This window comes from Podarcis cretensis, assembly GCF_951804945.1.
Source record: "Podarcis cretensis genome assembly, chromosome: 14".
Taxonomy (NCBI): Eukaryota; Metazoa; Chordata; class Lepidosauria; order Squamata; family Lacertidae; genus Podarcis; species Podarcis cretensis.
In genome coordinates this window covers 38,157,938-38,183,301 of record NC_137183.1, presented here as the reverse complement: position 1 = coordinate 38,183,301, position 25,364 = coordinate 38,157,938, and the positions used below count along the sequence as shown (strand labels likewise).

The window sequence follows — 25,364 nt, the reverse complement described above, 5'->3', positions numbered from 1 at the left end:
GGGGCTTTAGGCTTGAAAGGAAGGCGCTTTCTTTTTGCTGAATTAGAGTTTGAGAGGGGAGGGGCGGGATTAATTGGGACTCCTCCCACTCGCCGTATTGGCGCTTACTACGAATTAGCTACTTGGCGGTAGATCCGCGCTACTCCGCGCTCCCCGAAGATACAGGCGTAGCAGCGGGAATGAAAGCGGGTGGTGAGTGCCCATCCCCGGGGCGTCAGGCCTGGGTAGCCTTTGCGGGTGGGTGGGTGTCTTTAAACGGGGGTGCTTCGTAGATCTGACTGAGCAAACCTGGATGTTCCCTCCATTTTGCTCCGGTGTAAATTGGGGTTTGGGGGTCCAATTAGTAACTAATAATTAATGAATTGGTCACAATCTCTGGGATTTATCCGTAGCGATTACCTGTGAGCTACTGAGCCAAAATCCTGGTTACTAGTGCCGGGAAAGTAATGCCCCCTCTAGGCTGAAGGGGGCTTTCTCCTATGTAAGCGTTGAAAGAGGTGCAGCCCAAAATACTCCTACTAGGGAAGTAAATCCCTTTTAATCTAGTGGTCCGTAGTTCTTAGCAGGTTTAACATATGGTCGTATGGTTTAAGGCTTCACTTCTATACTTACGCAGGGCTGGATCAAGACAGCTATGCTTAAAATGGAGTCACTGAAATATATGACAGGATACTAGTTCCGGGCCTAATTAAGTCCTATTAGTTTTAGAGCTTGATTAGCAATTCAGTCCTTACTCGGAAATCCTGTTGCATAAGGGATCCAGCTCTTATTTAGAAGAAAATAAGTAAGGCTTGTTGTTGTTTAGTCGTGTCCGACTCTTCATGACCCCATGGACCAGAGCATGCCAGGCACTCCTGTCTTCCACTACTTCCCACAGTTTGGTCAAACTCATGTTCGAGAACACTGTCCAACCATCTCGTCCTCTGTCGCCCCCTTCTCCTTGTGCCCTCCATCTTTCCCAACATCAGGATCTTTTCCAGGGAGTCTTCTCTTCTCATGAGGTGGCCAAAGTATTGGAGCCTCACCTTCAGAATCTGTCCTTCCAGTGAGCACTCAGGGCTGATTTCCTTCAGAATGGAAGTGAGGCTTAGTTCCAAGTAATTGTCATTCCGGGTTCTAGCCAGCTCGCCCCCGTCCCATATATATGCATATTATATATGCCTGCCAATTTAGGATAACACTCCATGAATCTGAATTGGCTTCATTTATACTACACATACTTTCTATTGAGACACCGGAAGTACTAGGCACTTAAATTTTGGAATGATGGATAAAATATGAATGGGGTGGAAAGGTATCTAGGCTAATAGAAAGTGGGGACTGCTAGTTAACTGCTTATCTTAACCTCGCCTTCCATGTGTGAAAGAATTGTCCCCAAATGGCTTCTGTTTTGCTAGCTCAGCTAGTAAAAACTTCAAACTGCTTCAACAGTTCGCGCAGGCTGTGCGTTGCAAAGCAATTTGTTTTTAGGCAGTCTAAGTGGGACCTGCTTCACACGTTCAGGTTTCCTTCCCGACTTTTCTCTCCTGCTTTTGCCCAAAACAAAACGAAGCCGGGGTTTATTTTTTAAAAAAATGTAAATCTCAAGGAGAGGGCGCCCCGGTAATTTGGGCGGGTGGATTTAAAAAGGAAGCGGAGCCTATAGTGGGACAGGAGTTGAATGCAGTGGCTGGGGATTGGCTTGAGGCTTTTTCATGTGAATGAAACACAATTGCAGAATACTTCGTGCTTGTTGCGGTCCCTTGGATCCCCCGCATCGGACCCAAAAGCAATGGGTAGTTTTAAAAGCCAGGATTATTATTATTAGGAGGCAAAAGTGTTGGGGTAGGATATTCTGTCTGAAAAATGGTAATCGAAAAATGCCTGGGTTTTTTAAAGCAATTTTAAAGAGAACTGTTCTAATTCTCTTGTGTTTTGTGGGTCAGAAGCACAACAGTTTTTAGACTTCATAGACAAAAACAACAGATCAATTTTTGTACTGATATTTATGCAGGTTACATGAATAGCTTAAAACTGTTATCAAAAAGAAGAGGAAACTTCTATCAACAGCTTCCCTTAAAGTGGATTGGTTTTTTAAATCAATATTTTGCTTTTTGTATAAAAGCATATATCTATTAACTTCATACAGAATTAGGATAGTTTGGCAGGCAAAGTAACCACTTCTGCTTCTACAGGTGGGTGCTACATTTTGACTCCCAATGGCATAATTATGCAATTTTTCTTTATGTGCCATTCATACATTCTGCAACATTTTGATTTGCTTGTCTATGGTTATTTACGAAAGTAAGAAATGGCATTACAGTGTCATTCCATGTTTCAGATCCCTTTGATTTAAATGGGATGGTGCAAGAGATGCTTGAAGTTGCAATCCTGTATGCACGTATTTATTACATTTATATCCCATCTTTTCTCCAAAGAAAGGGTGCGCAACTTGCAGCCCTCCAGATGTTTCTGGACTACAACTCCCACCAGCCCCAGGGGGCATAGCCAGTGATCAGGGGTGATAGGAGGTGTAGTCCAATGACATCTGGAGGGCTGCAGGTTGTGCACCTCTGCTCCAGCAAGATCATGCTGGGATGCCTGGTTCTCCCTCCCTCCATTTTATCCACATAGCAATTCTGTGAGGTCTGTTAGGCTAAGAAAAGTCACCCAATGTGCTTCATGGCAGAGTGGGGACTAGGAACCCTTGACCCCCAGATATTAGTCCAACACTCTAACCACTACACCACACTATCTCTTAAACCTGGGAGTAACTTCCCTTGAACTCAATGTGGCTTAACTTCTGAGTGAACCTATCTAAGACTGCACTGTAATTCTCTTGAGTTGATATCCTTTAAATGTGCAGCACATTCTTAAGCATGTGTGAATGGAGTGATCTACTCTACAAATCACCAGCCAAACAGTTTTGGGGATTACATGTTACTGATATCCCAGGCTAAGAATACTGATCCTTATTTGTCCTAATATCTCACCCTAAACATTTCTACAGCCAGCTGAGCCGATGAAATATGTTGCATTATTATTAGTAGTATTTATATCCCACCTTTATTTACTGCTTTTATCAACTGGCACAGAGCTGGTGTTCAGTAGCTATTTATGATATTTTGAATCACTATCAGTTTGTACTTGGCTGTATCGTTTGCCACATAATTCTTTTGGTTTTTGCATTATTTATATGTTGTGTTTTAATAGGATTGCAGTGTTTGTAATTGTTAATACTGATGTTGCTGTTTTGAGCTTTGGGCTCAGCACTGTTGTTGGAAAAGCTGAAAACAAATATTAAGTCATTAAACAAAAATCAAAACGTTTTCGCATACAAATCCTCCCAAACGTTTTGCCAAACATTAAGCTACATTATTAAAACAAGCAACAAACAATACTGGTATATAAAGAGCCATTTAGCACCCTTCCCACAGGGTGGTTTATCATAAATGAACTTAAGTGTGTAGAGTCCAGCTGGAACAAGCTGTGATGTGGTCTTTTCTGTCCTCCTTCTGCTGGAGAGCACAGAATGTACTGCCAGCCACAGACATGCTGATTTTTATTCTGATGCATGCCTCTATGTTTGCACCTCTTGTCTGATGAAATACCTTGCGCTTGCTTTAGTGACCCACTGCAGGTGCTCCAGGTGCTTCTCTGTCCCTTCGAAGCGAAGAATGAGGAAGAGACCCAGAGTCCTGACGCTGTTGTGCCTCCCGGAAGATGTTCTGTTTCATGTTCTTAAGGGGCTGCCTGCTGAAGACATCCTTTCCCTCCGAGCTGTAAGTTTAACCCCTGCAGGAATACTACCATACTTTTCCATCTATTAGATGCCCCCATGTATAAGGCACCCCACCCCCCATTTTGGGGGACTCAGTTTTAAGAAAATGAGGGGAGATGGCCCAAAGTTGTTGAGCCTCTCCCGCCACACAGATGTGGGCAGGAAACACTCCCAAGATCATTTCCTGCACGCAGGTAGAGTGTCTTTCCCTCGAGGGAAGTTGCGCTCCAGCCAGTTGGCCAGAGGGCACCTTCCCCATGCCGCTGCACACAGGAAACGATCCAGGGAGTGCTTCCCATGCGCAGCAGCATGGGGGGAGCTGCGCGCCTCAGCCAGCGCCCCCAGATCGCTCCCCGCTCGCAGCGGCATCTCCCTCCCGTGCCACTATCCGTGTATTGGATGACCCCAGGTTTTTGACATGATTTTTGTGTCAAAAAAACCTCGTCCAATACATGGAAAAATACTGTAATTTATTTAGAATAGCTTTACAGAATCCTCCCAAGGCAGCATGTGATTAAAATATAGTGCTGTCTAACAATAAAATCATTAAAAGACAGGAAAAATGAATCCTAAATGGTCAGCCTGGAGCTGGGGAAGCCTGAGGATCTCCAGATATTGTTGGACTACAGCTCTCATCAGTCCAGACCATTGACCATGCTGGCTGAAGCTGATGGGAGTTGGAGTAAAGCTTTTCCTCCTGTTCTCTTTCTACAGCCAGACTAGTATGGGTGGAGGTTGTTCTTCAGATAATTTGGACCCAAGCCGTTTGGGGCTTTTAACCATTAAAACGAGCCCTTTAAGTTGGTTTAAGAAACCCACTGACAGCCAGTGCAGATGGTACACTATCAATGTTATATGATCTGGCCACCTGTTATTACTGACACTTGGGTATCTGCATGTTCCCCAAGTCAAGTTTCTGAGCCGAATTTAAAGTCTGTTGTGGATTGCTCTGTCTTTTGGAGTCACAGCAAAGTTGAGTCCTCATATTAGGATTTTAACATCTGTTGGGGCTCTGGAGTTATGTAATAGTTTTTTGGAAGCTGGAACGTCTTCAGCTTTCAGGGCTAGATTAGTTCATACTGTAAATTAAGTGTTAATGCTTCGTTTATATGGTGGCGAGGGTCCTATGGGAATATGGTTAACAGCTCACCCTTCACAGGAAGTAACAGAGTTGGAATGAGGGAGCAATTTTTGCCCACAGCATTGCATAGAGGAGGTTTGATTCCCCCTCCCTACATGCCACAGTCCTGATTGTCTGACTTTTCCTTTACAGAAAAGATAAGCACATTTTAATGCATGCATTTCACACAGGGGTCGCCAGCCCTTTTAGACCCACAGGCATATTTGGATTTCTGAGTATTTGCACATGCAGTTTCCAGGAAAGCCAGTAGAATTAATCTGAGCTTTGAAAAGCACATAGAGCTGGGAGAGAAAGTGGGAAAGAGTGTCATTCTTCCAACTTCCTTTTTTAGTTTTATGAACCTTTCAAGGAAGAAAAAAAGTAACAGTCATCACCACCTAACAAGTTAGGGGGCAGTGGGTGGGAGGGGTGCCAGGGAAAGACTTCAAGGGCACCACTGTGCTCACGGGCACCATGCTGACAGCCCCTGATATATAATATCTAGCTTGGACCTCATTGCTTGAAAATGGAAAGTGTAGTGCTGTGCCACCGTCTTTGGGTTAATTGACCGTGAGCAGGGCCATTTTGAAGCCCTTTTGTTGTAATTACCTGCTTGTCTCTCTTCTAGGTTCACTCTCATCTTAAGTACCTTGTAGATAACCATGCTAGTGTTTGGGCCTGTGCAAGTTTTCAAGATGTGTGGCCTTCTCCCAGCAACTTGAAAATGTTTGAAAGGTAACTCCTACGAATTTTAGAAACCTCAAGATTAAGGAGAATTAGATGTTCAAAGATCAGACACTTATTATTTTCAGGGGGTGGTGGTCAACTATTCAGCCATGAACTGCGCTATTCGAGAGCTCTGTGTGCTTGTCTGCCCTTTAAATCAGAGCCTTAAACTGAGATCTCTTTCTCTGGAAAAAGCAGATATTTCAGCTAATCTTTTTTGCAAACTGCTGGAGTAATGCAAGAAAAGGACCTGAGGAGTGGCACCCTCTGTGTGGAACTTCTTGCCTACCTATATTTTGGAGGCTATTATGTTTTGATGGACAAACACTGCTTTGTATTTCACTGCAAACAGCGTATTGGCATTCATCCATAATACAAAAATGAATCAATCCATTCTCTAGGATACACTGGTAAAATATGTACTATTGTCTTTGGAGATAGAGGGATTTCTCCCCGCCCCCTACAATGGGTAGAATCCATTTGTTCTTTGAGTGTCTAAGACAAAATACACTGCATCCATCTCTTTGCAGTATAAATACAGTAAATATCTAGTGCTTTCATGTTGTTTAATTGGAGGCTGGGGGTATCATCCTCTTACTGCAGAAGGTCTAATCTTTCTACCTGTATTTTGGGTTTACAGTGAGGAAACATGGAGAGTGCAGCCATACTAAAATCTGCCCCTGCTTTGTCTTATGGGCAGTGGTGATGTGTTGCAGGTTGGATGTCAGTTCACACACATACAAATCAAAGGAAGCTGTGTTGGGCCACATGGAGGAAAAATCCAAGACCTCAGTTGGACAGTACCTTTATTAGGACCAACCAAAATGTCATAAAATAGTGATCAGCCTTGATGTTAACACAAAGGAGGGGAAGACTGAGAACAGATACTTAGCTGGATATTGTAGAGAGAAGGTGTGTATCAAAATAAAGGTGGCAGACTTGACTGGTCTCTGCCAGGTGCTACTGGTCTCAGATGGACACATACGTTTCTGGGTCAAAGAAGCAATGGGCAATCCCTGTCTTTCAAAACACAAATCCAACAGTTACTCAGATCTCTCACCAGGTTTTACTGAAACTCACTGTCTTTGTTAGGCAGAGAACAGAAGTTGGCACATAAAATGCATTCTCAGGAAGGTTATTTAGCAAGCAGTGGAATAAGTGACAATTGTATCACCAATTTCTGAATTGAATCTAAGCTGTGTTTGGTAAAATCCGGAATTTTCAGAAACCTGTATTACCCCCCCCCCCATAAAATTCTCTATATTTGTGCAGGGCTGCAGAAAAGGGTAACTTTGAATCTGCTGTGAAGCTGGGCATTGCCTACCTCTACAATGAAGGCTGTAAGTCATGGGTATACGTGGAAATGCATGCATGGAAAATATTTGGGAGTATGGTGTAACTGCCGCAGGAGGGGGAAGCCTATGCCCCCCCCCCATTGTTGCTAATGATGGGAGTTGGAATCCATCCTCTGGAGGGCCACAGGTTCCCCAACAATAAGCTAGAGGGTAAGAAGTTGGCAGTAGGGTTCTGCTATATATAGTCCTAAATGCTGGTCTTGCAATTTTCATATCAAGGGAACTTTCCCTTTCTGTACTGTATTTGCTAAGAGTTGTTTGGACTTATACAATTTATGGCCACCAGCTTGGATGGTTTAAAAGTGGAGAGAGAAATTCATGGAGGCCAAGGCTATTGAAGGCTACTAGCCCCAACAACTATGTTCTCCCTCCACTGTTGGAGGCATTGTGTCTCTGAATACCAGTTGCTGGGAACCAGGTGGGCAGAGTAGTGCTGTTCCACTCAGCTCCTGCTTTTGGGCTTTCCATAGGCATCCGGTTTGCTGTAGTGTGAAGAGGCTTCTGGCCTTGATGGGCCATTGACCTGATCCAGCAGGGCTCTTCTTATGTTCTGAATGGCAGCAACACTTGAATAGGTGCCTCTCTTTCCATTTTGACGTTGCCTATTTGCATGGTATGTTGGTCCTTTACATGCACTGTTTTATGTACAGTAATTTCGTACATACGTACATGATTTAATTTGTATGCCACCTTTCCACAGTTCAAACCATGCTCAAGGCTGCTTACAACATGGAAAAAGCACATAACCACAGCATAACAAAAGCAGTCATACACAATCATAATAATAATAAATTTTTATTTATACCCTGCCCTCCCCAGCCAAGACCGGGCTCAGGGCGGCTAACAACCAATAATAAAAACAAGTTGATTAAAATACAATTTAAAAGATTAAGATACAACATTAAAACAATTAGGGAACAATCTCATCATAGGAGGAGAAAGGAAAAAGAAAAAGGGGGAGGGAATCAAACTGATTCTGAGCCAAAGGCCAGGTGGAACAACTCTGTCTTACAGGCCCTGCGGAAAGAGATCAGATCCCGCAGGGCCCTGGTCTCAAGAGACAGGGCATTCCACCAGGCCGGAGCCAGTGTTGGAATAAATACAACTTTAAAAAATACACATCCAAACTGATTAATTTCCACATAAATCCCAACAAGATCTAAAATAAACAGCCCCACCACAACAAAACACCCAGCCCAAGAGCCTGTTTAGCAGTCTCAGCTTTTGTACCTGGAGTCAGTCAGACCCTGCTCTCCCAGGCCAGGTAGAAAAAGGGTTGCAAGGATAGTGGGTCTTCCGACATTTACCGCCAGATTTTCAGCTTGCATAGAGACAGGAGTAGTCGTATAGAGAACCAAGCTTTGCTACAATTCATGTTTCAAGAAAACTTTTTCCCTTTCTACTCCTTCAGTATCAGTCTCTGATGAGGGTCGTGCAGAAGTGAATGGGTTAAAAGCATCTCGCTTCTTCAGCCTGGCAGAACGTCTGAACACCTTCGCAGCCCCCTTTGTCTGGCTTTTCATTCGCCCACCTTGGTCTCTGAGTGGAAGCTGCTGTAAAGCTGTGGTCTACGAGAGCCTCAAAGCAGAGTGTCAGCAGCAAAAAGTAAACTGGCTTATTTTGTAGCTTTCAGACTTAGATCTCTCTTTCACCTAAGACTTACTTTAGACTTAAGCTTCTGTTGCAGAGGGAAAGATTAGTCACTCTAGCCAAAGACACAGCACCTTAATTTTCCTGAGTGCTTACTTTCTGAGGGTAGGGGGTGGAGTTTGCAAGCCATACAACAGAGCATCCTGAGAATATTATTTCCTTTTTTTTTTTTAAAAAAAAGTCATTTTTCTAGCCACTATGAAAAAGGCCTGTGAAAATCTGTAAAGCCTAGACAGGGCTCAGTTCAAATATCAGGAAGATATGCATCGTTGGTCCCCACTTTCCATTGGTAGCAGGAAAAAAGCAAACTAACTTGCAGTGCAATCCTGTATATTGTATTTTTCGCTCTATAGGACGCACCTGACCATAGGACGCACCTTGTTTTAGAGGGGGAGAACAAGGGAAAAAAATTCTCCCCTCTGCTCAGTGCCCCTTCAGCGAAGCGGCAGGAGAAACGGAGCCCCTTCTATTTCTCCTCCCGCTTCACTGAAGGGGCGCTGCACAGCTTTCTCTCTCTGCTCCCCTGGCTTCAGCGAAAGGATTTATGCGGGAACTCGCGCTGCGCTCCAAAGGCTTCATGGACCGACCCCTCTTGGTCTCCAGGCTTCAGCGAAAGCAATGCGAAGCCTCCGGAGTGCGGAGGGAGCGCTCCCTCTGCGCTTCAGAGGCTTCACGTTGCTATTGCTGAAGCCAAGGAGCCTGCATTCGCTCCATAGGACGCACATACATTTCCCCTTCATTTTTGGAGGGGGAAAAGTGCGTCCTATAGAGCAAAAAATACGGTACATCTACTTGGAGAAATAAGACACATGGATTTCAGTGGGGCTAACTCCCAGATAAGTGTGTATATGATTGCATCCTTAAACACTAGCTCTTCCTGCCCATGAACCGTGAACATGCCCCAGTTGCTGCTTCTCCAAATCCCCCCAGGTCCTGCAGTTCCTCTTTCTTTCCTGAGCCAGTTAATAGTTTCCTCTTAATGAAGTCTAGGCACCCCACTGATGCCATGAGGGGCCTCACCCGCTCCTTCCAATTTTCTTTGAGTTGCTCAGACTCTGCATTAGAACTTCTTAAGAACTGATCCTACGTGCTCCCTGAGCAGGCATGCTGTTCCCCTTCATCAATGTTGGGAGTTTGGTGAACATATTGTAGCAGTGTTCAGAAATAGTCTGGTAAGACTGCTGGTTGAAAGGATAAATAAAACTCAAGGTTTATTACTCATGGCAAACAAAGCCATTCTAAGTATACGTTTTGCTTGTAGCTGATATGGAGCCAAGAAGGTAACACTACCACATGGTAGCTCACACTGAGTGAACTGGAGGAGGAAGAAGGAAGTAAAACCTGAAAGGAAGTGATCTGCTTCACCAACAAGTGGTTACTAAAAGAGTAGGAATTAGTAAGGGAAAAACTTGCTTTCTTTTTGCTGTCCCCCGCTAGTTCAGGTAACTTACTGCAAACATTGTTGCTTGATTCCGCAAAATAGCTCCTTGACTTAAGGGTATTTCTGGATTATTTATTTATTCCATGAAATTTATATGCCATTTATTTGTAAAAATAAAAAAATAAAAACAGCCTCCAAGCGGTTTGCAAAAAGATAAAAAAATTGCAACCATACTTAAAAACATACGAAAGTTAAAATGCTTAAACAAATCAAAATTACCTTAACTTTCTAAGCATTTGGGTAGGCTTATGTAAAAAAGAATGTTTTTAGCAGGCACTGAAAAGAGTACAGTGGTACCTCGGGTTACATCCGCTTCAGGTTACAGACTCCGCTAACCCAGAAATAGTGCTTCAGGTTAAGAACTTTGCTGCAGGATGAGAACAGAAATCGGGCTGCAGCAGCAGCAGGAAGCCCCATTAGCTAAAGTGGTGCTTCAGGTTAAGAACAGTTTCAGGTTAAGTACGGACCTCCAGAACGAATTAAGTACTTAACCCAAGGTACCACTGTACATTGAAGGCGCCTCCTTGATTTCAATAGGCAGGGTGTTCCCAAGTGCAAGTGCTGCCACCCTTAATGATATATTTATTACAAATATGGGATGGGTATGATGTGGCACCTGTAGTGGTGCCAGTTCCACCGATCAAATGGTTGACTGGGCACATGTTGGGGTAAGGCAATCTGGAAGGCAAACTGATCTCATGTTGTTATGTTACAAAAGTGATGAGTTCAGGGATCCACCAGACTTTGGAAGTTTGAAGGAAAACTTATGTAGGGCAACTTTGAAGATCCTTGCTACTTGGCTTCTCTTTATAACAAATATACCCTTCTCCATTTCTTTTAGGCTCAGAGAGGATCAATTCTGTATTGCCTAGCTAAAGTCCTAAATCTCTTTGAGGTAAGTTCCCCACCCCCATTGTGACTGTCCTACCATGCCAAATGTCCCATATCTATTGTGGGACTTTGTATTTGCAACTACTCAAGCCATGTTAACAGAGTGTCTGTTGATTGCTGTAGCCAGTTGAATCTGTATCTTATTCTTAAATGGTTTTGACTGGTTAAGTTTGTTTTCTTGGTAAACTGATATTTGATTTTGTCATTTTAGGCGGACAGTGGGTGTGGTGGTGGTGGTGGGATATAAATGGACTATGCAGCCGGAAATGAAAGTGTTGGATCACGATATAAACCATGTTATGTTTACGCTTAGTAAGATGAAATATGAAAGATTAGAACAACCAATTTTGTCTTGTTCCAGACTGGGGTTTTTTAGATATCTTTTCTACAGATAGGAAACACTTGCACAGATAATAAAGAGAGACAATCTTGCACAGTCTCTAAACATAAATGTACTTTTTTTCTCTTCTTTTATGCTTCTGAGGCTACAATCTTAAACCCACTTGCCTGGGACTCAATGAGACTTCTAAGCAGGCACGTATAGGATCACGCTATTGAGTTAAAGCTTGCACAATGGTTTGGAAGGCAGGAAGCAGGGGCTTCTTGCATTTCCTTGCATGCTGCTCACCAAATTATTTAGGCTGCAGTTTCCCCCGAACTGTAGGCTTCTCAGTTATTGGAATCATTAAACCTTGGAGGGGCTTGCAGCTGAGACCATTATAGAGAACACTGGATCTCAGTGGCTTTGTGTGCGGGCGTAACTGAATAGTTGGGGATAAATAAATGTCACCCTCATTCACAGGATGAAGAGAAAAGAAAAGAAGCTCTAGAAATGTTTGAGAACTCATCGAAGCAGGGATGCTTGCACAGCGCCTACCTCCTCTGGGAAAATAACAGAAAAGCTTCTGTGAGTATATATGACACTAATATCATACTGGCAGGTAAACAAGACTTGAAGAGCCAGGCAAAAGATGGTTGTCTTATAGCTGCTCTACTCAGACAGCTGATGTTGAGAAGAATGGAATGAAGGCAGTAGCATGGCTTGGTGTAGGGATTTGGATGTTGTTGGGTGCTTGGAAGAACTCTTCTTTTGAGAGCTGATGTGTACATTTGTGGGTGGCTGAGCGTGATGACAACCTTGATAGAATAAAAGTGCATAATCATGGTCTATCTCCCAAGTAAATACTGTATCAGTGCTGAGAAAGTGGTGTGTGTCTTTGGGAGTCGCAGTTTAATTCTGAACAGCGGTCCTCAAATTTGCAAGTACCTCGGTTTTCGAACCTAATCCATTCCAGAAGACCGTTCGAGTTCTGAAACGTTTGAAAACCAAAAACTCAATACGGAAGTCACGTGGCATGTTCGACTTCTGAGGCATGTTCAAAAACCGAAGCATTTACTTCCGGGTTTACAGTGTTCGAAAACCGAAATGTTCATCAACGGAGACGTTCAAAAACCGAGGTACCACTGTATAGGAAGTACGAAAGGGAAGATAGTTTGTTAATAACACAAAATATGCAGTATCTTACTTTGCTTCCATTCCTCCTTGTAGATGTCAGACCCTGGTAGATACCTTCAAAGCCTCAGGAAACTCAGGGATTATGCAGCCAAGGGCTCTTGGGAAGCCCAGGTAAGAGTGTCACTCCTGAATCTTTGTTTTTCCCCACTTTGTCCAACTGCTTTCAATGTTGAAGCAGAAGGTACCTGCTGGATCCCTCTTGGCAGAGTATTCCACAATACTGGGTCAATAATACTAAATACTCTTTCTTATTTGCTGTCGCACGAGTCTCGCCAACTTGGGGAATAACACTCCTGCAGATGACCTCTGTGATCTAGTTGGGATATAAGGGTTCAGGCAGCACTTGAGGTTCAGGTGGTCCCATAATTTATTTTCATTATGAACAGTTAATGCTGATTCTAATGCGGCCACACTTAAAACTCTTTCCCCCTCAGGGCAGATTCGAGATGTGATTGTGCCTATAGCATGGTGCTGCTCAGTGGGATCCTGAGCCAATGAGCTTACCTGGCACCATTGACTGGGTGGGAGAAGTTTTCTGCTATTTTAATTTCCCACGGTGCTTGTAGTGATGCTATATTGTGTACTTTGGTGGTTTTTTAAATGGTGCCTGCAGATGGCAGAATGAATGGAAGAACCAAAGCAGGCATTATTAGTTATTGCGGGTCCCCTTAGGACAAGTTATTGTCCCCAGCCCTGCTTTCCCCAAAATATTGAAGATGGTGTCATTAAAATAAGCCAAGTGCATCAACTATTACTTGAATTATTGGTGTCTCAGAAAAAGCAGAACTAGCTCTTTCTGGAGATGAGCTATTTTCCCTCTTGTTTTGTGTTCTTTTTCTCTCTGTTACACAGATTGCTCTAGCCAAAGCTTGTGGGAATGGAAACCAACTAGGGCTGGAAACAAAAGCCTCCAATGAGATGGTGTCTCAGCTCTTCCAGGCCTCCCTCCCTCTCAGCAAGCAGAGCATCTTCACTGTTCAGAAGGGAATGAACGAGACAATGAGGTAGAGTCATAGGATAGGCTGAGGGAATTGTTTGCTGAAGCAGAAAAGGCTGCTTGCTAAGTTGTTTTTGCCAGATGCTTGTATTATAGTTCTCCATAGCATGCTGTGCAGAATGCTAGGTTGCTACAGGGTGGGTTTTCTTTTTGGGAATTTAATTGCTCTTTTTTTGGGGGGGGAGCACTGCCACCTACAGGAAAAGACACACAGGTGAACAAATATATAACTTTTAAAAAAACTAGTAGATATTGAAAGATATTTTAAACTGCTAAGGAGCTGAGTTTACTTCTGTCTGGTTCAACTATGTGTTATACTCGGTGGAAGGAAAGCCGTAAGCTATCTCCCCCTCCCATTGTTTCTGCCCACTACTTTAATGCGCTTACATCAACTATTAGCTAGAGTGGGTGTGGGGGAACCTCTGGCCCTCCAGATACTGCTGAACAACAACTCCCAACGTCCCTCAGCATTAGCCATGCTTGCTGGAGTTGTAGTTGAGCAACATCTAGGGTGCCAATGGTTCCCCACACCTGAGCTACAGTGATCTGCTTTTAAAAGAGAATTATTTACAATATAGCATTTAAGCTCTCCAGTTGGTGGCGGTTTGGACCATGCCAATCTGGCATTGTTTTGCTTGCCTCCCCCCCACCCCCATCCCACAACAACACTCTAAATGGCAAAAAGCACTCATAGATTTGATTGAAAACTTACTGGCCTGTAAAAAACTGCTCCAAGCCATAATATGGATGTGCTTCATTCTCTTGTTACTATTGCATTAAAATGTGGCTTCAATCGAGGATCCCAGCATGTTCAATTTTTAGTTATAATTATTTGTAATGAAAGAACATTCATTACATCCTAGTTATATCCTAGTTATTTGCATGTGTTTTATTCATCTCGTGTCTTGTTTTCTCTTCTGTCGTATGTTGCTCCCAGCTCCTTTTGGAGGAACAGCAACTCACATATGTAGTTGTAGTTGAATGAAGTTGATAGCTCAGCTATAGTCTGCTTGCTTTTAAATGGCTGCTCCTGTTGTTTAGGTACATTCTGATTGACTGGCTGGTAGAAGTGGCCACCATGAAGGATTTCTCAAGCCTCTGTCTCCATATGACAGTGGGGTGTGTGGACCGGTACTTAAAAATAAGACCTGTATCCCGGGCTTGTCTTCAGCTTTTGGGGATTGCTTGCATGGTTATTTGTACACGGTGAGTAACTTGACTATTGGCAGTAGTGATGGCTGGGCTCTTCTTAATGAGGAATGTACCTACAGGACAAAATTATGGTCTGCAAAGTTTTTCTGAAAGTTGTAGCAGTACTAGCTAACAGGGTGGATTTGATTTAAGTCAAATCAATTTAAATCACTAGTCAGTAAGATTTGATTTAAATCATTTATTTATTTTTACAGAAAGACTCATTCTTGCTGGTATAATCTTAATATTTACAACCAGATGAAGGTTTCCTTTTTGGAATAAAATTTCAGAGTAGTTTTTACAGTTATTACTGATTTGGTTATACTATTAGAAGTACATAGACAGATAATTATGGAAATATTGTGAGGTTTAATAAGCTAACTGTTTATATTTGGACAACTTTTCTGCTGTACTTTATTGGAAGGAGAAAAAAATCATTTCCTTAATAACATTTTATTTAACTAACGTAATAACATTATAGCATATGTATCCATGTTTGTTAACTGTTGTGGTTAAACTTTTTTTAAAAAAACTTAGACTGAGTTTTAGCAGACATGAAATACTTAAAACAAATCCTTATTTCCTGATAAATAGCCTTTGGGCTATAATGTAACTTAAATAGAAAACTATTTTTAGAAAGATTTTTCCTCCAAAAGTTTTATTTAAAAAATCCAATTTAAAACAAAAAAAAAAAAATCAATTTTTTTTTTTAAAATCATTGATTTTTATCCACCCTGTTAGCTGCAGGGCACTTTTAAAATGTTATTTTTTAATAACAAAGGAAAAGTGACTTCATCTTCTACAAGAGCTGGTTGCGATTTGCAGGCATGGTCATACCTTCTGAATATATGGAACCTGCTCAATTTCACAATGACAGCTGCTGTTGTTCTCCTACAGGGCAGACCACACTGGGGATGGGTACAATGGAACCATAGGGTGGGGCAGCATGGGTCCTCAGGAAAGACTGGGGTGTGGAAAATGTCACACCTGCAAGCACCTGTTGCCCCAAGGGTCATGGGTGAGGTGCTGTCCCTAACTGATTTTGGGGGATACAGTGGGGATCTCAGATTAACTGATTGGAGTGCCTGGAAAAAGAATGATTAATTATTTTTGTGATTAAAAGTTAGAACTGTCCTCCCTTCTTGAGCTATGATCGTTTTCTTAGTCTGCTTGGTTTAGTTTCTCAGTGTGCGGGAAACAATTACTGTGTATTGTTGTTTAGGGCAGCCAAGGCTACTTTGCCCCTCAGAAGCTTAGGAAATCCTTGATCCACCTTGACATACCTTGTCAACAGTGTGATCTGACTCAGAAACCTGAGAAACTACCCTGATTTGCCTTGTAATTTGGAGACCACACAGAGCTGATGCCCACCGCTGGTATTTTGCATTCCTGCTTTGAGATTAAAAGTATTTCTTCACGTTTCCCAGATGCTCTCCAGTGTAACCTTACAAATCAGACCAGCAGATCAGCTTTTACCGGTTTAACTGCTTCTTTAAATAATGTGTGTACATACACAGAAAGAGACTTGTCCATTCTATCTGGCGTTGGATGAGTAAACAGATCCACTATGTGTTTGGGCCTTGGTGATAATCCATCTTTTGTTACAGTTTTATCAGCAAAGAGATTCTGACAATACGGGAAGCTGTTTGGTTAACAGACAACACATACAAATATGAAGATCTTGTCAGGATGATGGCGGAGATCATTTCTGCCCTGGAAGGAAAGATAAAGGTAAGCTTGTAGAGATGGTGAGAGCCTTTCTAATCTAGCTGCCATTAATGCAATGCTGACTAAATAAATGCTGGTCTGCTTTTTACGTTGCCTTTTCCGTGAACTACCTTGCAAATTAGGGGATATTCCTCTTGTAATTCTGTATTGCTCTTGGCTTCCTCTTACCTGATATATTCCTGATGGTGGTAAAGATGAATAGCTAGTTTATCTGTGCTTTTGGAAAGCAGATTATCTTGCGGGGTTGAGAGACCACTCATTCAGCTCACTCATACTGCCCTGTAATTTGAGGGGAGGGACTGAACAAGTCTGAGGTCTGCTCACAAGTTCTCTTGTGGACTGAAATATTGCCTCCTAAGTTTTGGAGAGAACTTCCTCTGCTTGGATGGAGCATTCTCAGTGGTTGTGCCCATGTCCTGAACACTCTTCTGAGGGAGACCTGCTTAGTCCCCTTCCTGGTGGCCTCTTGGCTGGTGAAAGCTTTGCTTAGATAGGCCTTTGGCCTCCTGGACTAAGAGTTCATAATTAATAATTGGCTATTTTTCCATATTTCCCTTGCTTCTATCTGTTTTGGTACCTGCACCCACACCAATGTGCTCTGGCATACATTTTGGGAATAGTCAGTGTTCATAATGATCCCTTATCTTAGCATAAAACGGTGCTGGATCAAGAGCCTTGATTTCGGGTGAGTGATTGTCTTCCAGCTGACTTTCAACTCTTGATGTACATCTTGGAATGTATAAAGATATGGCAGTGAGTTGATTTATGGTTTATTGTACACATATGTATACCTGAATCTTCAATGGAAGGTGTAGAACATCATATCCCCAGAGTCTCTCATTGCCCCTCTGCTAGCTTCAGCAATCTTGGTTGAAAGCAGCAGTCAGTCATGGCTACCAGTCTCTCAGTGCAGCCTCATCCAGCTAGCACTGCATGGAATTCTGCCTCCTTCCTCCTCCTTGTTCCCAGTACACCTTTAGATTTCAAAAAGGACACATTTTTCTGTGACATCATGCACCCTTCATCCCTTGCCAGCCTGCCAGTTCCGCCTCTATCCACTCTTTGGGGAGAACAGTTCTTTTGCGTTGCCAATGTCTCTTAATCGCTAGGTACTTAGCTAGCCCAGCCATGCTGGTTTGTATAAGCTAACCATGAATTCTTTGTCTGGCACAGTTCTGCAGCTTGTATTTTCCCATCGTATCCTAAATATTATCTAAATACTACCATTTATTAGTTTCTAATATTCACTAACAGACTCTGGTACCCACAACTCTGGTAACAAAAACTGAGTAACCCTCACCTCAAAAATGGGATAGAAATGTAAATAATAAAATGCATGTGACTTTAATAAGAAGTTTGTTTGTTTGTTTGCATTGAATAGCAAACTTTTAGCAAAGAGGGTGTTCTTGGAACAGTACACCGTGTTGCATAGTTCCTGTGTATGTCGGCCTTAAGTAACCTCTTCTATCTGCCACTTTTTAAAAGATACCTACTATTCTGGACTACAAGGAAGTGCTGCTGAACATAATCCCATTGGAAAGAAGAACTGTGCATCTCTACAGCTTCATTTGTGAACTTTCACTCTTAAACACAGGCCTTTGCATATACTCTCCTGCCCGTTTGTCTGCAGCGGCCTTGCTGCTGGCCAAAGTATTGCACAAGCAAGGTAACAATTTTCCTGCTGAATTAATTCGGGCATCTTTTGGGGAACAATATCCAGCGAAATAGTCCCATTTTAGCTCTTGTCTGGTTCTCCTGCTGTAGGGGTTAAACTGATTGCAAGGAGGAGGACAGGGAGAGCTTCAGTTTGGAGAGGTGGAGGCTTCTTAGGATCTGGGTGAACAGTTTTCAGTCAAAGAGCTCAGGCAGTGGCCATTGGAGTACTTGGGAGCATAACTGGTTGTCACTATGTTGAATGCTTTCATTTGAGAGTTTAGTTAAATAACACACTGTGTTAGAGACCAGTGAGCAATATTGCTTATTTTGTTCATGTCTTTTCTCTCTCTCTCCAGCTCATCCGTGGACAAGCCAGTTATGTGAAGCCACAGGGTTTTCCCTTGAAGAACTGATACCCTGTGCACTGAATATCCACAAAAAATGGTAAAAAAATGGGGTAGCAATATACCGTGGGGGGAGCCATAATAGCTTAGTCTTCCCAGCTGTTGCAAAATACTCCTTGGCATGCTTGGAACATGCAGCTTCAATAATATTTGAACTTCCTACAGACAGCATCTGAAGTAATGAGTTGGTCTGATTGCCAGCTCAAGAGTGTGCTTTACTTGGGGCACTTAAAAAGTGTGTATAGTGTTCACAGCTGGGGTGGGAGGCTTAGAAAGTTTTATCCTCAGCCTGGCCCACCCAGGCCACAAAAGCATCTTCTGCTCTCCTAGATTTGCATAGGAATATGAACGACTCTCCTTACTGCAGGCTTGTACAGTTCTTTGTCAAGAAGGGAATGAAGCAGATAGTAAAGGGTTAACTCCTCATTCCCCTCTGTTTCCTCCTGCACCATCTGATGCCTCCTCTCTCATCACATCCTCAGCTGTGTCAACAACATACGTTTTAGTCTTCCATTTAGGAGGGAGGGACGAGCCCAGAGGTTAAAGTACATGTTTTTGCATGCAGAAAGGTGTCCAGATTTCCTCTTTGGCTTCTCTGATTAGAAGTACCTGAAGCTGGTCTGTATTCCTGAAGTGGAGGGCAAGTGCAAGCTGCAGGTGGATGGCTCAGGTGTAAAAACAGGCTGGTTTGCAGGAAAGGGGAGTAGCTAATTGCTTAAGCAAGCACAAGGCTCAAAACCAGGGTTTAGAAAATGTTGCACGCAGACTGATCCATAATAATAGCATTGCTATCATAATTATTTGCATCTTTCAATTTATTACCCACTGTTCACCAGCAGCTCCCATGATGTGTTGCAAAAAATGGAAATAATGCTAATCAGGCTGAAACCAATGCTTTCTGTCTAAGGAAAGCCATAGATATTTCTTCTAATTACCCTCCGTAGGCTCTGCTTAAGTCTTTTTGCTGCCAATGTGAGTGCTGGAAAGCTCTCCCAGAAGACAAGTTGGGTTGCTGACACTTCCTATTTCCAGTGCCCACAGAATAAAATATAAAATGGTGATCTGGGAGCAAGGCTGTCAGTAGTACAATTGGAGTCTGAAGCCAGGTTTGGAAACCTAAAGGGAAACTTCAGCAGCCATTGGTTCTGTCTAATGCTTGGTGGTTCTGTTAAATTTATCCAGTGACTCTAAACAAGGGGTGTACTTACAATCTCTCCCTCTGTCTCCCAGTTTCCATGAGGATGTCCCAAAAGATTATAGGCAGGTGTCCCTTACTGCTGTGAAACAACGATTTGAAGATGAGCGCTATGAAGAAATTGGCAAAGAAGAGGTACTGCTTTTGAGGGGAAAGAGAAAGGGAGAGTCCCAGTGTATCTGAACTCTCCAGGACTGCATTTTATAGGATTGTACTGTAAATCTATAAGAAAATGGAGCACAGTAAAATGTGTTGGATGGGCAGCACCAAGTCTGGTGGAGTCATAGGCTGCCCACCTTCTGGAGTGGAACCCCTTGGTGACAAAGCAGATCTTCTGGGGACATGTTCTATGCAAATTTGTGTTGGAAATTTTTCAGTCTGCATTGGAAAACTTTCTGATGTGATGTGCTAGTGAGTGATCTAGTTCAGCATACTTATTTTACTAGCCTTTAGCAGGCAAAGTTAAAAACGATTAAGCTGGCAAACTTTCCCTAATACTGTGTTTGTAGTATTCATTGTTACTAATAAACTTATAAAATGGATTCCCCCCCCATGGAAAAATCACTGGAAAATATTCTTCCCATCACTTCCCATTACCAAAGCAGAAATGGAGAAGTTGCTTCTTGCCGGACAGGGAACTAGGAAAAAACCCTTCTCTGGTTGGCAGCCATTATATGCAGCAAGCAAAGCACTTTTGCTGACAGCCACTGTTTTAATACTCCCACAATGCCTCTGGGGTCCTTGGAGTGATGCTGTGCTGGGGCCCTGGAGACACTGTGGAGAATTAAAATGGTGTGTTCTTATTGGTGGCTGATCGTTGAGTTCATAACTATTTAAAAATATAGTTGATCTGCAAGTTTCTAGAACCTCTATATTAGTGTAGATAAAGTGTTAGATTACGAGTGTTCTGATCTCCATTCAAGCCATGAAACTCACTGGGTGACTGTAGGCCAGTCACTGACTGGCAGACTAACCTACACCACAGGATTGTTGTGAGGAATAAAATGGGAAGAGAACTGTATATCTTTTCCTAGGAGGAAAAACGTGATGTCCGCATAATGATAAATAACTTTACATTTCCTTCAGTAAGCCATCTAATATTTAAGAACTTAATAAAAACTACCATTCACCAATAAAACGCAATGCCATTTTTTTAATATTTTCCTTTTACAGACCTGATCCAAAGTAGGTTCACTGGAAACCTGCCCTTAACTTGCAGACTCGCTGATTAAAACTAGCCCGTGCCAATTTCCATCCACAAAACCTCTTGTTGAACTTATTATAGCCTCATTCCTATCTATATTTGTGTGGAACTAAGCGCAGTTGAGTTCAATGGATTTACTTTCAAGTAAAGATGTGCAAGATTGCACTTGTAACTAGTACTTTAGAGAAGAGTGGTATGGGGTTTCTTTGCTTTTGTTTTGTTGGGGAGGGTGACTAGGGCAAAATCCAGAAAACTACTATGGCATCAGTGGATGAGTTTTAAGAGCATGTAGCTATGCTGTCTCACTGAGCTCACTTGTCTTAGGTGATGAATTACAGCCAGCTCTGCTCGCTGCTAGGAGTGAAACATGAAGATCCAGAGCCCGACTCCTTGTACATGAACACAGTGGAAACATTTCTCACTTCTCCATCGGGAAAGAGAACTAAAAGGCAAGTCTGGTCCCTCTGTTTTACCTGGATGGGATGGGGTATTCACTGACTACTAGACAAGTCCTCTGGCATTCGTAACCTTGTACAAACTGGAGTATTGGCTTCTACCACCCCTAGCATGGATCTCAGCTGCTACTCTGCATGGCTCATCTCTTGGGTGGAGAGCATGCGGCCCTCCAGATGTTGCTGGACTCCACCTAATTCAATATGTCTACACTGACCGGCAGAAGCTCCTCTGGGAGTTTAAACCAAGGGGCTTTTTTCAGCCCTTCCTAGAGTTGCAATCCAAAGCCATGTGGTCTACCACTGTGTTAACTGTACTGCCCTCTTGCAAGCTATCAGTGCTGGGCAGCTCAGCAAACAGTTGAAAATGGAATCTTCCTAGCTTTCCAGGTCCAGCCAAGAAAAGGTTCCATGTGTCAAATAACTAGCTGGTTATAGATAGTGCTCAAAATTGGTGGTGGTGGTTTTGTTTACTATTAGAATAGGCTTGCTTACTATTAGACTAGGTTGTGCTTAATGGAAAGGACGGGAATGGTTTTATGATTGCTTGAAAAGAAGTAGGGTAGCATAACACTCAACTTTGAGCACTGACTGTGGAAAAGCTGATCCAAGGCCCCATTTTCTCTCCCCCTTTTGACAGTATTTTATTAATGGTCATAGATACTCTTTCCACAGGAGAAGAGAAGACAGCATCCAGGAAGACAGGGGAAGCTTTGTAACGACACCAACAGCTGAACTGTCCAACCAGGAGGAGAGCCTTCTAGACAACTTCCTGGACTGGAGCTTGGATTCCTGCTCTGGCTATGAAGGAGATCAAGAAAGTGAAGGAGAGAAGGAGGGAGATGGTAAGGTTTTTTTTTGGGAGGAGGTGTGTTATTTGGGGGTATTACCGTCTGGCATTTGGGGTGGGTGGGGGTTGAATTTAGGGCACACAATCAAGCAGTGGAATAGTAATACTTGAGACTGAATGTTTGAATGCTTCACTTCAGAAACAAAACCTTGCTCAACATAGAAAACTGGCATGTTGGTTGAAAAGCATTTAGCTCTGCTAAGCTAATTTCATGTGTGAGAAGAGGTTTTTTTAGGGGGTTATCAAAGCTAAACATTAGCATTTTACTGTAAGAGGGTAAACTTTGACAGAATTAAAGCACAAAAAGTGGGCACTTAAAGTGCACTACAAATATTAGTCTTGATTTTTTTCAGTAGGGTATATTCAACCAACTTTTCTGTATAGTTACAGCTCCAAGCGGAGTTCTGGATGTAACTGTGGTCTGTACAGGCCCTGAAGAACACTGCTATGGCTGTTGTGAAGACTCCAGTGATGAAGAGAGCATTGCCAAAGAGGGATCTACATTTGACCTAAATAATTATGACCCACCAGGTGCTGGCAAGGGATGGCTAATGCACCACAGCCAACCAAAGGGCACCATTGAAGCCAGCTCTGGCTATTCTTCCGTCAACAGTACCAGCCCTACTTCCACTATAGATTGCAACTTTGGAGCATCTCCAAAAGCTACCTCAGTGCAGCCTCTGGGCCCTGCCAAGAACAAAGGCGAATCTCCTCATGACTCAACATTATGTTTACACTCCAGCAGAAGGCAAGCAAAACGGAAAAATGTGGCTGAGTACAATGAAGAAGAAAAGATGAACTTGGGCTTCTTAAGCCTCTGATGTCCTGGTGCTGTTTACTTTAACAACAAACAGGTGCAAACATGGTTGAAGGCTGCACTGTACATGGTGACTCATGAGGTGCATTGCCTTGGTCTCGCTGAATGTTTACCTAAAGAATTTCCCCCAAGACTTGTTGCTGTTGTCTTCCCCATATTATCCTGTGGCCAAAACAAGATTCAGGCACTAGCAGGCATAATTATGGCATTCCCCCTGCAGAATATGTCCCACAAAAAAGTCTTCCTTTCCCCTCTTCCCTTCTGTTCCATGCAAACTATGTCTGCCCATGACATGATCAAGCATTCTTTATTAAGGTTCAGTGTCATTCCTGGCTCTGCTCAAATGCCTTTCTTCAGTATCCCAATACTTCCCTGTTAGTGGTGTTGAGCTTGGCCCATCTGAGGCCTTTGTTGCCTGTGAAGTATTTGGTCTGACAGCTGAGATCTGCACTGCCTCTTCATTGCTTCTGCTACTTCAAAGCAGCTGCATCTACTGTAGTTTACTAAGAAGCAAAGTGAACCTGTTTACCAATGAATGGTTTTAAGGCTGGGGGCTATTTTTGCCCTTCTGTGCATATTAAGCAATATAGTGGCTTTTGTGAGCTAGCGGTAAACAGCTACCTGTGGGAGATGTAATATGTTCTAATAATTTGGTTAAGTGTCCTATATTTTTTATTTTTCTCTTTATTTTCCTCTCAATATTCTTTCTCCTTTCCCTTTTTCTGTTGTTATCTGCTTCTTTATACTAGGCCCCTTTGATTACTAAATTGTTAAGGTTCTACCTCTGCTCTAATTGCAGTGGTGCTTGAAAAATTATTGCTACACAGAAGTTTGATGATGGAAATTAATTTTACTTGAATTAACTGTTACCACTTAAGTTGTCCCATTGTCCGAAAAAGCTCATTTGGTTCATGGGATCTATGGATTGAACCATCCGTCTTACAAAGCTGATCACACTAAAAGTCTGAAGCCAATAGCTTGGACATGTGGACTTGAATGTTCTTCCATTAGACCAAACCACCAACATGTGCAAAACTTTGAAATAGTGCCTGCAACCCTCTGCGACAATTGTACTGGTATTAAGGATTCTGAACAGGGACGCAAAATAAGGTTTGGCTTCCTTCTTTCAATTATGCCTCCTTAGAATGTATACCCAGGTACAAAACTTGTGTGTTTGGAATTAACTACATGAATCTGAAAAACACTGGACAGGCTTAAATGATTTCTTTCTCTCTTTTTTTCTTCAGAAGGTAATGTCAATGACAGTTCATGTTGGCTAGTGATGTTTTTTTATAAAAAACAATTTTTTAAAAATATAACAGACTCCTGACTTTATTCAGTGGACAGAGAGTTCTCTGAGGTGTTTAATAAAAACTACAAGAGGATCTCCATAGATAAGACTGTCTTATCACTGGCAAAGGAAAAGCTACTGTATATGATTAATTTGCTTATTGATCCGCACCTCTTGGAAACATAGCAGGTGGATAGCAAGGAGACACAAGACACATTTATTTACTTAGTAAGGTTTGTTAGCTGCCCATCAGAATTCAGTATCTTAAGGTATGCTGCATCTGGTAAAATCAGTTTAAAAGCTGGAAGAAATTACCTGCACAGAAGCTGCTTAGCACAAGGTATGTTTTGAGTACCAGAAGTGATCTTTGTTCAAAGTCCTATACCCAAATCCATTCCTGGTTGCCCAAGCTTTGTTATTTCAGCAACCTGATTGGGGGCGGGGCATGGGGATCTTGTTGCTAAACTGCCATCAAAATCTGGGGTATTATGCTGATCCACCAGCAAATCTCCCAGAGATATACAATTCCAGATCTGCCCACTTGACTTAGGCTGTGGTTTTGGTGAGAGTGAAGGCTCACATTACAGAATTCTCTTAAGGTGGTACCCGTCTCCCCACTTTTAAAGTAAAATATTAGAACATATTTGTCCCCAGTGGTGGGGGTATCTATTTTCACATGTGGGTTGTAGGTTACGTGGGTGGCTATTTTCAGGGAAGAATTATTACCAAACAATCACTTTTCAGTACTTCAGCAGACTTGCTGTTGGTATTTGATGGGAAAGCGACAGGTATCTTACACAAAGATTGATTGACTTTTCTGCATAGCCAAAAACTGGAAAATATTTTGGAGGAATTATATTAACAGGTATGGACTATAGCCTTGATGGAAAGAGTTATAGCCTAAGTGGTAGACCTTATTTTGCATGCAGAGAAAAGGTCCCAGTTTCATTTCCTGGCATCTCCAGTTATGACTTGGATTTAAAACTCTTGAAGCTGCTGCCAGCAAGTATAGACAATACCGTACTGAGCAAGTTGGAGAAATGGTCTGACTATAAGGCAGCTTCATGTTTCTAGCTTTTTCAGCTATGCAACCCCTTTTTGAGGCAACTGGTACCAACGT

The 25,364-nt window shown here is 42.5% G+C and overlaps 1 protein-coding gene across 2 annotated transcripts; it reads left to right on the top strand.

The window, feature by feature from the left end:
- On the top strand, positions 1–24,272 carry CCNF (cyclin F). 2 transcript variants are annotated; one of them, XM_079952380.1, is made up of 17 exons: positions 1–192; positions 3,607–3,761; positions 5,509–5,615; positions 6,879–6,946; positions 8,373–8,566; positions 10,894–10,947; positions 11,746–11,850; positions 12,493–12,570; positions 13,312–13,463; positions 14,498–14,662; positions 16,255–16,378; positions 17,861–18,041; positions 18,388–18,475; positions 19,666–19,765; positions 21,159–21,283; positions 21,962–22,131; positions 22,521–24,272. In XM_079952380.1, exons 1-17 carry the CDS (start codon positions 180–182, stop codon positions 22,955–22,957), a joined length of 2,316 nt encoding a protein of 771 aa, XP_079808506.1. In that variant the 5' UTR covers positions 1–179; the 3' UTR covers positions 22,958–24,272. The 2 variants fall into 2 exon arrangements, with proteins under 2 accessions (XP_079808506.1, XP_079808507.1); XM_079952381.1 differs by lacking the exon at positions 1–192 and adding an exon at positions 2,016–2,174.
- The last annotated feature ends 1,092 nt before the right edge of the window (positions 24,273–25,364 follow it).